Source organism: Caloenas nicobarica, chromosome 3, assembly GCF_036013445.1.
Source record: "Caloenas nicobarica isolate bCalNic1 chromosome 3, bCalNic1.hap1, whole genome shotgun sequence".
Lineage (NCBI taxonomy): Eukaryota > Metazoa > Chordata > Aves > Columbiformes > Columbidae > Caloenas > Caloenas nicobarica.
Window position 1 is genome coordinate 99,184,790 of NC_088247.1, and position 12,426 is coordinate 99,197,215.

The 12,426-nt window shown below is 39.1% G+C and overlaps 1 protein-coding gene across 2 annotated transcripts in view; it reads left to right on the top strand.

The window, feature by feature from the left end:
* The window catches only part of KCNK2 (potassium two pore domain channel subfamily K member 2), a 108,665-nt gene extending 96,643 nt beyond the window's left edge, over window positions 1-12,022 (top strand). For both annotated transcript variants that reach the window (XM_065631226.1, XM_065631227.1), the window contains exon 7: window positions 9,876-12,022. In XM_065631226.1, the coding sequence (XP_065487298.1) occupies window positions 9,876-10,193 (318 nt within the window). In that variant the 3' untranslated portion in view covers window positions 10,194-12,022. The remainder of the gene's footprint in view (window positions 1-9,875) is intronic.
* The last annotated feature ends 404 nt before the right edge of the window (window positions 12,023-12,426 follow it).

Genomic DNA, 12,426 nt, shown 5'->3' on the forward strand with positions numbered 1-12,426 from the left:
TACCTCAGTATGCAGCAGCTTCTGAATTTTAGCCATTTCCAGCAAAAATGCCTGCCCAACGAAGAATCTTAGTCATTTGGGCTATAAATTTCAAATTCCTGTTTTTAAAATTAAGTGCTTATGTCTCTTGGCCTCACAATATTATCTTTGTTAAGCTCTTGTCCAGACTCCATTCAAGTCAATGAAGATGAGATTCCTCTCCAGTGTAGATATCAACATCTGACCTAGTCATCTATATTCCCTTTGTAGTCAGGGGAAGGAAATGGGTGTTTCTAGCATGATCCATTTGAATTTTTTAAGGCATCTACCATATGGGATGAATTGCACTCTGGAAGAGCCTGTTTTATTCACTCTACATCAAGAGTCCAGGTGACTGACTCAAGTTAGACAAGTCTGGACAAGTGATTTTCATGCCGTGAATGGCAGGGATCCATCTTTAAATACCAAGCCTAAAATTTCATGATCAATAGCACATTCACTTCTTGTGGAAATTTAAGAGGCAATTGGGATCTTTGAGATATGTAAACAAATTAAACAAAATTGACTCATCTGAATCATCATTCTGTTTAATCTTCTTGGCACCAGTGGCAGAACTATCACATCTGTCACAACAGAAATAAGCTTGTCATGATGACACCATGGAGATTGTTTTGCTCCCTGTTGTGTTTGTTGTCTTTTCATTTTACTAGCTTCAGGCTGAAGGTGCTCAATCAGCATATGGGTCTCAGCCTCAAGAGAACTTGAACTCATCTCTCATATCCCCCAACGAGGGACCCTAAGTGTAGGCTGTATGCATGAAAAGGTGAAAAAATGGGTGGACTCAAGTGAGAAACAGTTTTGCATGGTTCCAGTGAGTTGAATCAGTGTACCAGGCAAAGAGACAGGCCTCAGAGGCTGTTCGGTAAAGGTGAGTCACCAAGGAGGAGGAAGGAGGAGTTCTTTCAATGGTGGTGAGCTCTTAATCTGGCTCTCACTGTTTTAAGAAGCAAACTCTGTTCACTTAGAAATGGAGGTAATAAGAATAGCTCTTCGGCCTGGTAATTAGAGGCCGTGAGCCAATTGCTGATCCATCGTATGTTGTTCTAAGTGAGGTAGATCAGCTTCTGTTGAGGAAAACTGTTGGGGCTTTTCCTTTTCTTACAAAAAATAAAAACCAAAACCCAACAACAACAAAACCAAAACCCAACCATACAAAACACAACCCCTTCCTCAAAAAAACCCCCACCTTGAAGTAGTTTTAACAATCATATACACACAAGTTCAATGGGTAGTTCAGTCTGACTTGGTGGAGGCTTGTTCCTACAAAGCACTGAATCAGAAATATTTGTGGGAGACAGTCATGGTGTGAAAGCAATTGCATGTGAAGTCCTTTTGCAAGGCAATGATTAATAGGGGTGACACAATTTTAGGATGCACAAGCAGAGGATCATTGAGTTTCTGTAGGTAAGCAGTGTTAGTGCTGCAGATGTTATTAGAAGATATATTACCAGAAAATAGTCCTTAGGTCTGTGCTCCAAACTTCAGAAAGAATGCAGAGAGCTACAAAACTGGCAGAAGAGCTATCTGAAGAGGAGTCCACCTAGCAGAAAGAGTTTTTTCCAGTCCATCAAAGCTGTACAGAAAAGTGTATTTAAGAAAGAATTGCCACATTCAAAAAGGTGATTGTTTCTAATAGATTCTAAAAGATTATATGAGGCAGAGAAAAATATAAAATCTTTCTACAGTAAAGACAGCCATAGGTCTCTGATCAAATTTGACTAGCAACAGAAAAAAACCAGCAACAACAACAACCCTCTGCCCAAAAAAACTCCAACAAAAAAACCAAAAAACCCAACAACAACAACAACAAAACCCCAAATCACGCCTTAAAACCAAAAGATGGGAGTACTTCATAACTTTCTTGGAGATGTATAAAGAGCACTGGCATAAGGAGAAAGTAGAAATGGCTGACCTGGTTTTGAATGAAATTTGATCTCTTCCCTTCTCAAGAGATGATGAGTATAAATCATCCTGGTGGTGTTCTCGGTCCTGCCCTAGCAACAGCCTGTAATACCGAGTTTCTGCATCGATCACTCTTGTACAAGCACAGTGTACTACTATATGCAAACGAAAGAACATGTTGTTCTGAGAATCCCAGGGAAACTAATCTACCAATGGTTTTTGATGCTTGCTTTTTTTTTTGAGATGTCTTTCTTCATTGCTTTGTGTACTTTGGACATGTGATGCCTGCTTAGCTTCAGATTCAACACACACACACACACACACAGAGGTAACATCTACGCTGTTATCGTTTTGGTGTGGTTTATATCTATATCATTTATACCACCCCTCTTAGCTGGGCATATTGAAGGCCTTTAGAGACAACTGTCTTGTTACTGCATTTTAAGTGCCAGCTCCTGAAGCGATGCTGGTGTGGTGCCAATTGCAAGAGGTGTGCTGCTGAAATTACACTTCCACGAGCGGCACCGCGCGCTGTGCCTGCCAAGGGCAGGGGGCACAGCCCCCCCATCTGGCCCTGCTCTCCCCCCGTGCTCCCCCTGGTCTCACCGTGCCGACTGGATGGTTCAGGGGAGATGGAAATGGTGATGGTGAGAGCTACTGGATTTGCAAAAATAAAATTGGAGCAAGTGACTTATACTTCATAATAAGAGAAGCTGATTAAAGAGAGCTCGGATATAGCAGTGGCATTTCTTCAAGTTAATTATCTGTGAAGGTTCCCTGAATGTACATTGTCATGTTTTACACTAGGAAGCCTTGATTTTTTTTTGGAGAAAAGATCCTTTAAGTTACTGCAACATATGTATCTGTGATTTAACTCTTTTGACAGAGTGATATTTAATCTGGAGTCTGTTCAGCCCACATCTTCATAATTAACATTCCTGAAAACTTTATTTTTAAAGATAACCTCAGAGTTTGGATATTGTTAGGAAGAGACACCAAAAAATGCTAGTAACAATGACTGTGTATGCATTTGATAGTTGTCTTGTGGATGAGTCCCCAGACAAAGCCAGTTCAACAGAAGTTCAAGAAGTTCTGTTGACTTGTGAGGAAACTGTGCTTTGCAGTCATGGATAAAAAGGACTGAAGAAAGTGTGGAATACTTTCCTTTACAAGGGATGAATGTAGTTCTGATACTAGTGTTGGACAAACGAAGTGGATCTTTAATAATTCACACAAAGATTGCTCCAGTTATAAAAATTGGAAAGTTAAAAAATAAGCAGTTTTTACTGGGACTTGACTATGTACTTTACTCAGTACCAAGTCAAAATTGAAAGTCCTTTTTTTTAATGTTTTCTCTAGCATATCTTTATAAGCAAAAAAAGTCCAATGAGTTTATGAAAGAGTTGTTGTCCTTTTCCTGTGGGAGAAAGTTGAGACCATCTTTCAACTGTCGGGGCTTGGGCTTCTTTATGCTTCTAATATAATTCTTAAAACATTCGCTATTTCTGTCTGCAGCAAAGTTGTTGTCCTTATAGTGCAGACAGAGAATACATGCTGTTCTCCTGAATCACCTTAGGCTCAGCTGGTAGAGCTTTATGTAAAGCTAAATAGTTTCTTGTGTTTAATACAAGTGGATGTCACTCACTCTCATGTTGAAAGAGGGGCTGGGTGGCTCTCTGAGGTGGATGAAACAGCTAAATAAAATAGCTGGTTTTGATAGGAAAATGTCAGCATCTCTTTTTATCCTTGGAAGTTATTAATAAAGGAGAACATTAGGGACTGAGTCAGGCCATTAACTTGTGTACAGTATTGAGATACCACCCACAGCTCTATGCAAAGAGGTGTCTGGGCAATATTCAACAGTAGTTCTGAGGAGGTACCTAACATAGGAGTGTTCATATTTCTGGTAAAAAAAAGTAAAACAAAATAATCGTGGTGACAATGAGTACTTCTGGTTTTGTAGGCAGGAGGTGGTGTGTGTTGTTTGTATTTTTTGTTTGTTTGTTTGTGTTGTTGTTTTTGTTGTTTTGTGGTTTTTTATTATTATTTATTTTGTTGGCTACCTTTTTTATTTTGTTGAATCAGACCATGATCGAGCAAAAGAGCCATTTCTGCATCTGCCATCTGCCACATTTCTACAAAACATGTTCCCATAGATGTTTCTCCATAACAAAATAATCAAAGTTCATGGGCTTTCTGCATTCCCATTGGAGAATGTGGTTTATTTCATCCAAGGCATCAGATGTGCTCATGGAAGTTGTGTGGGTGAAACCAAACAGTCATTGCTCACCAGAATGAACTCACAAACATTACTTATTACAGGACTGAATAATCTGATTTCCAGTGGGAGACTGTTGTCCCCAAAACAATTCTGACCACCATGGTTACAAAAATGCAAGTGTCTGTGTAAATTAAATGTTACTCCAGAAGATAGTAATTTCACAAAATAGATCCTTTTCCTCTCTAATATTTGCCTTAAAAGCAGAGGGACATGTATACTAGTCAGGGGAACCAAAAAAGAGATCAGTTGGTTTGTGCCATTCACTTTGAAATTAGTCTGGTAGCTTGATGACCTAGTGTGGAAGAGTTTACTACAGAGCTGAGGTCCTGACAGAATGAAGGAATAGAAGATGGTGGTTAAACTCCCGGGAAAGCTCAGCACAGGTATCTCATCAGCGCCTCTGGTCTTTCTACGTTGCATTTTGCTACTGTTTTCTTTTACCATTAAAGACAAGTACAGTCTTTTCTAAATACCTGTTCACAGATTACAGCCTGATGGAGTTTGGGTGCTTACTGATAATGCTATAATTACAGAAGTACTGAGAGACAGATACTTGGGATGGGAATTTATTTAGTTGGACTACAAATGAGATCCCATTCATGTAGAGGAAATACATGGGCCGCAATGAAAATGACTGTCAAACTTTTTCTCTTCTGCACCCCAGCATTCTCTAGCCCATAGACAACTCATGTATTGAGCATACATTTGTGGCCAGCAGTAGCTCAGGCAGGAAAAGGTGATTTATGGTTGCCCAGAACTGCAGGAAAGTGAGATGACAGATAGACAAACCCTCCTACTCGTGCAGGGAATCAATCCACCCTGCAGCTGCATTGTTAAACCCATCAACCCTCTCGATACCAACATTTTTTTAAAATTTTGATTTTTTTAAGTGGGACTTTGAGAATAATTTCTATAAACGCTGGATTAGTTTCTTGAGAGCAAAGACAAAATGTTATGTACTCTACTCTGCTGCCTGGATAATGTGACATGTACATGCCCTCTCTAGTTTTGTCTCTGAGTAGCATATCATGGAGAGGTTAATTGGATGTGTTATTTTCAAGTAACAGAAGTACACTGGAGAGAAAAACGAAGCTGCAAAACTTTGGAGAACGCATTAGGGGTAAATGTTAGAACTTACATACTGAGGAACATCTAGAGCATTAAGAATATCTGTAACAAAGGCCACCTTTTTTTTTCTTTTTTTTTTCTAAAGTGCAGTCAGCTATCTCCAGCTTCTACTGGATCTTTAATTCATTTTCTTAGCTTGCACTAATATAGCCATTGTAAAATGTATGAGGCCCGTATGCCAAAGGGAAACAACATATGCAGCATACAGCTATTAAAAAAGAAAAGCTACCTGCATTATTTAGAAATGTATACTTTCATTTTCTTGCATAACATATATAATGCTATATTTTTTCTTATTTGGTACTTATTGGTTTACCTAATTCCTAATTGAGCTTTTTTTTTTTCCTGTTAAAGCAAAGATACAGCTTAATTCACAGTACAGACTACTCATGTAAAGGTTATGGCTACATGGCTTGTGCTGTCCAGACCACACTTAATAGGATGAGTGGTCTTCCTGCATGGTGGGCAGTTGTATTTGTATAATTATTTGGATATCTGTTGTTATTTGTTTTGGTTTTGTTTTTCCCCCTTTTCTCCCTTTTAGCAGTAGCATCCATCTCCTTGGAGATGTTTACATTCTGGGTTATGCTGTTGGCCTCTGTCCAACAGTGGAGCTCAGCTAGACAGAGAGAAAGCTAACACATAGTGGCAATGAAAATGAATAGAGACTTTTGGTCACACCAGTGATATTTGCTGACAGTCAGTTTTAAGTCATTATTAATTTAGATGGGTTTTGGCAGGAAAAGGTGAAGGAATGGTTGCTTAATGTCCATGTGTTTTCCTAGTTCTGTCAAATTCAGTATGTGTGCCTTTAAGTGACGTTGGAGATAATGTACGTGTACAGCCTGGGACCTATTTGGTCCTTCAGGAAGTTCATGCAGGTTGTTTTTGTTTGTTTGTTTTTAATATGTATAGTTAAAACCAGACAACCTCCTCCAAAATCAAAAGTGACTTGAACAGGAATGAATAGACACACTCCCAAATTGTTCAGAGGTTATTCCTCATTATATCCTAAGAGAATAAATGTGACACTTGACCACAGGTAGACAGAGACACCTTAACATAGACATTTAGAGATGCTACTAGAGATGACCCATGATATTTGAGACATCTCGATGGGGCTGTCAGATATGATGCAGAATGTATGTGATATCAAGGCCCATCTGCAGTGATAGCTGGAGGCCAGCCAGCCTGTGCTGGGCAAGGAATTGAGTCAATGCTATTTATTTGATTGAAAAGTGTCAGGTTTTTTGTGGTGAAGTGTGCTGTGTGGAATATTTAGTTGTATTACCCTTACCATATTTCTTCAGAATTTGTCATTGAGACCTGTTTTCCTTGGACTCATAAGGCAGTAGGGTATTTCTTCATAAATACCTAACAAAGTTACTAGCTGTTGATGTTCAAAGTACAATGCTAAAAGGTTAGTGTTGATACTCCTTGTGAAATATGTCTAACACCTTGCAGTCTAATTTGGATTTTAATGTGGGGAAAGCCAATCCTGGTGCTGGGCTAGGGACTGTGTCCCCATTGCTGGTGACATTTGTCACCTACTGAAGGTTAGGAGTGAGCAGCATCACCAGATTAGTGCTGCTTCTTCTATGGCTAAGCCAGGTGCTAAGACTATGACATGTTTTTCGTATTACTTTTGATGTATTTTGTGTCATTCAGCCTTATGTAAAGTACTCAGTTGTCAATAATTTCTGTGATAAAGAGGCCTTGTCCTCGTGTTGCATTGCCCCAGCTATGACAGCTACAGAGTCTACACGGCTGTGTGCTGTAATGAGGTAAGAGAATTGGAGAAAAGCAAACAACTGTTACAATAGGTAGGGATGTTAAGATTTTTTTTTTCTTTTTTTTTGAGCAGCATAGGCAACTGGCATTTCAATCACTTTGCATAAGACATTTTGTGGCTGTCAGCCCCCAGATGAAGAGGAGCTGTAATGTAGTATGGTAAAATGTCATACCCTAAGGACAGAAAGAACCTGAACACATACAGAAAAGTTCATATGGATAAAGGAGGGATTGAATTATAAGACCAACTTGCTCATGAACACTGGCAGTTAAATACTGCACATTTCTTTTCCTGTAACATTTTGTGCTTGAATCTGTAAGTGCTATGGTATTAAGAGTTTTATTCTGAAGAGATAACATTTTTGAGTGCATTTCAGTTCACACAAAAACTAGGGACTGAAAGCGGTAATTTGGGGCATGAACAGTTCAGATGGCACTGAAATTCTAGTTTCTCATGCTGTGCCAGTTACCTCTGTTTTACTGCTGATACATTTCAATTCTGCTTAGCAATAGCACTGCATTTTTCCTTTTTTTCCTCTATGATTTTTAATATAAAACTGAAATTGAGCCAAACAGCATCATAGCTCTGGTTTGTGGGAAGATAGGATTGAGTCCACTACGTTCATGTTCCACATCACCATAATTGGAACATGAGCCCATCTCCAAAGGCATATTTAATGACATTCTATGATTCTATGATTCTTCAGCTGGCTGCATAAACTTGCTCTCCAAAAGAAGTCTAATTAGAATTTAGTAATCAGATATCCAAACAACTACAGTTTTAAAATTCTCCTGAACAACTTAAATGCACAAATGTTAAAATATAGCAGCTTGCCCTGTGCAAGACAGGTCCATCACCAGCATGCAGTGAGGAGGACTGGCAAGGGAATCCTGAGCCTATCCTAGGGGTTACATAGACTTGCATGACCAACTGTTTTTTCTCTTTGCTAGGAAAATATGAGAAAAGTGGGAGCTGAAACTACTCATGAAAGGAAAGTTAAAAAGCACATGTATCTTCCAGTAGATTGCCAAGACACAAATTTAAAGCTACCAGTCTGAAAACATCCCTTGAATGTGACCACCAGCAATGCCAGAGATGTTTGCATGTTTGCATGAGCAAAATAACTGCTCTGGTGAATGCTCACACAGCTGTTGAGAGGTACAAATGTGTAGGGTAAAACAGGACCCCCTATACCAGCTCTTTGCTTCCCTGGACAGAATCTTGCTCCAGAACCTGAGCAGCCTGCTTTAGTAAATCTTCAGAGGATGACGGGCTGCCCCGGGGTGTGCACTGATACTGCCTATCTTATTTTTATTACTTGTTTACTACAAATAAAAATATTGTAGCAGCTGAAATGTTTCAGCATTACAGATTTCATTATTTTCAGATCTGAAGTGCAGTGTGTCTGATCCTAATTGCACAATTTAAATACTAATAGTCATTCAGCTGGGCGAGTCCTCTGTGTATTATGGATAATAAACCTTGTTTTAGAAAATATACATAATGGGTCCACATTAGTCATCTGTGTAATTCACTGAAGCCGAGACAAATGTAATAAAATGACCCCTGGGTAAAGAGATCTTTTTGTTTTGTTTCTGGAGGGTAGAAGATTTCCTTAAACCCTGTCACTCCTGGATGAGCTGATTGTTTTTTACCTTCATTATATTCCTGTTTTCCACTGCACTGCAAAGCATGAATAAGCCTGTGGGCACATTTCTTTGGTGGTTTACCCGCTGTATTTCTGTGCTTATTTATTTATTTATTTATTTATTTCTGTGCTCACCAAGTCTGAACTTGCTTGCCAACGATTGAAATTCTGGACTGAGCAGTACCAATTAGACTAATTTATTTAAGTGGGTCAATTCTTCTGAAATGCTTTGCTTTGGAGTTATATTTATCAGCAGTCTATCTTCCCCATGCTATACCTTCCAACTATTAAACTGCCTACAAACTAGAGATTTGAAGAGAAACAGTCTATTTCCTTTGCAGTTACAAGAAGATAATCTTCACAAAATGTGCCTCCTTTAATTACTTATGTAACTTAGTTAATATTGTAGTGGTGGTTTGGTTGACATACAAGACAAAAAATATAAATAGTGTATAAATTACAAGGAGTCCCATTGCTGCTTTTCAGAGATGTCAGGGTGGTCAACAGACACGTTGCTGACATGACTGAAACTGCTGCTGTATTGGCGCTACGTTTGAGCAAGCACACACAAAAAAAAGAGAATGCAAGCAGCTGACGTTTTCCTTTAGAAAAGCTTTTCCGTCTAAATTTAGAAAGTTCTTTGCCAAATCTCCCAGGGGTCTTTCTAGAGACAGTAAAAGTGCTCATAAATAACCCCGCACCCTAGTAACAATACACAACACAGCCTGGATTGCTGGGATTTCAGCATCCCCTGACCAGCTGGGTACTGTGCAGCTGTCAGGGCTCTGCAGCTTTTCCCTATTGTTGACTGCCTATAATTAAGGAAAATTTAGCAGAAGAGATTTTTATTGTGGTTTTGGAATTGTTAACTCTTACTAGTGTGACATTTTCTTCTTGTTTAGTTGATATCAATAAAAGAGTGAGTCTGCAGCATGAGAAATTTGTGCCAGGAGCAGCTCTTTGCCAGCCCAAAACCTCATAGCTCTCTCACTGGGCTCTTGAGTCTAAAGAGTGTCTAAAGTTCTTGGCCCCATAATGATTCCTTTTTTTTTTTTTTTCTTTTTTTCTTCTCATTTTTGTTGCAGGTAGGAGAATTCAGAGCCCATGCTGCGGAGTGGACAGCCAACGTCACCGCAGAGTTCAAAGAAACTCGAAGGCGCCTGAGCGTGGAGATCTATGACAAGTTCCAGCGGGCTACCTCTATCAAAAGGAAGCTCTCTGCAGAACTCGCTGTCAACCACAATCAAGACCTGACTCCCTGCAAGAGAACCCTGTCAGTCAACCATCTGACCAGTGAGAAGGACATCTTGCCAGCTCTAACAAAGACAGACAGCATTTACATGAATGGTTTGACACCACACTGTGCCGCAGAAGAGATAGCTGTTATTGAAAACATTAAGTAGCCATGACTTTGGATCCCAGTCCTTGAGAAGCTCTTGGCTTAGACTGGCCACTTACCTTTTTTTCTCCACCTTGTCAATGATCAATGCTAATAGCATTTTATATGTGTGCATGAATTCCACAGAAACTACAGTCCAGAGTTACCATCGCATCTCTTCAAAGACACTAAGATGAATGGCACTTCTGTTATCAAAAGATGCTGGAACAAGCAACGTCTTCTGCCTTTATCTGCCCAGACTGTTTTTCACTTCTCCCGATGTGCCATATGGCCTCAAGAATGAATCACACTTGTTTCTGGTAACAATGTAGCTTTGAGGGTTCAGTCCTTAAAATTTCAGGGTCTACCTTACTGAGCCTAGGAATGGACCATTTCCGGACTACAACACATTTGTAAATGGCAAGAAATTCTTATGCAGCCTTTTACCTAAGAAATTTTTGTCAGTGCCTTATCTTTTGAAGAACCAGAACCTCTACAGTTCCTGTATGGTTTTTTGTTTGATTTTTTTTCCACATGGGAAGTGTATTTCATTTGAGCTTTCATTCTTCTTGAAACGATGGTGATTTTAAGGTGTCTGTCGTGAAGATACCAACCAGCATGAATGAATGCCAAAACTCAACAATCATCAAATGATGTTCTTAGCTCTAAATTTAAAGGCACTGCAGTTTTTAAAGTTGCAAACACATCCCCCAGAAGCATTTTGTTTTACTCAGGTCCAGCTGATACTTGTTTCACACTGACTTGTAGAATTTGCAGACCCTCTTTGGGTCTTATTTTTTCAAGCAGTGTTCAGCAGTTGTTTTTTTCTCTGCATCAGATGTACCAAAAAGTCTGCATCTTATCTGTCACTAAATTATTTGGTAGATGACAAGAGCAAATAAATATTACTATTTCAAGGAGAGGCAGGAGAGGCTTTTAATTGCTGTATTCTAATAACCACATCCACAAAACAATGCAGAGAAATACAGTGATTTTTAATAAGCATAAACCTCCTGCCAGATATTTGCTCTATGAAAAGGATTCGTAACTTCCTCTTTAAGTCAAGTCACACCAGACACCATACGATATTTTCCCCAGGAATCCTGGAGTGCTTTCCTGAGTGTCACACTGTGCAGCGGCTGCCTGTGCTGGAGCTGTGACTAATGTGGGAATGCAATTGAAACTGGTATCACTGTGACTTTCTACGTCTCAAATAGAGATGGCTCTGAATAGAAGTGCAGGCACAAAGAGGAGCTGATAAATAGCACAATCTGAATACCGATGATTGTTCAGACAGGATAGGCTGATGAGAAGCAGATCTAAACCAGACTATGGGTTTTCTTTATTGGTTTTAAGAAAACACATTAATTTCGTATCTTCTGTTTTGCTTATAGGTGTACATGAGATTCAGAAGAAATGCAGGATGGAATGGATAATTCTGCTTTTTTTTTTCTAATGTTAGTCTATTGTAACTTGGCTGTACATAAAAAAAAATAGAACAGGCCTTAAAGAATAATTTAGGCTCTGTGTAAATTAAAAAAGAGTGGGACTTTGCTGATTGGGCATGATTCAAGTGGCAAATCTTACAGCATCTCTGACCATTAGATAACATGCAAGATATGAATGTTCATGTTTTTTGGATGCTTAGCTTGTTTTCTAATAAATATAAGTTAATATGTAAATTCAGTCAATTCATTGTAAATATCAAAGAATTAACATTTACAGAGAGTACGCTTTTAAAACTAAGGAAGTTCCATGACACAGCACCAAGCAATGTCCTTATAACAAAGACCCTCGTCTCCCCAGCACAGTGTTCTGAATGTCCACATGGTGAGGGTTCTTGCCATGTATAAACTGTGAATTGTAATAAAAAATAAAGTTTTTAATTAAAAGAAGCTTTTCTGAATCTCCTGCTTGCTACAACTGGAATGCTAAGAAATAATTTGTGAAACTGATGTTTGTGCTTTCATTGGTTACAGAGTGTAGAAGTTTGCCACCTGCTTTTTAAGCTGGTTTAGCAATAAAGGCTTGACTCACCCAGCACAGAAATAATTTTTTTTCTTATTATTATTAAAAAAAAAAAATGCTCTTTGGTTGCTGTACCGTAAGTTGTGTTTTTTGCTATTTTGTTTCAAAAACTTGACAGGCTGCAGTTTCTCCTGTCATGTGCTACAGATCTGATGGCAACTGCTCTGTGTTTGCAGCAAGGGAGGTGCAGGGAGCTCTGACCTGCTGCCTTGCCAGCTCTCCTGTGGTCA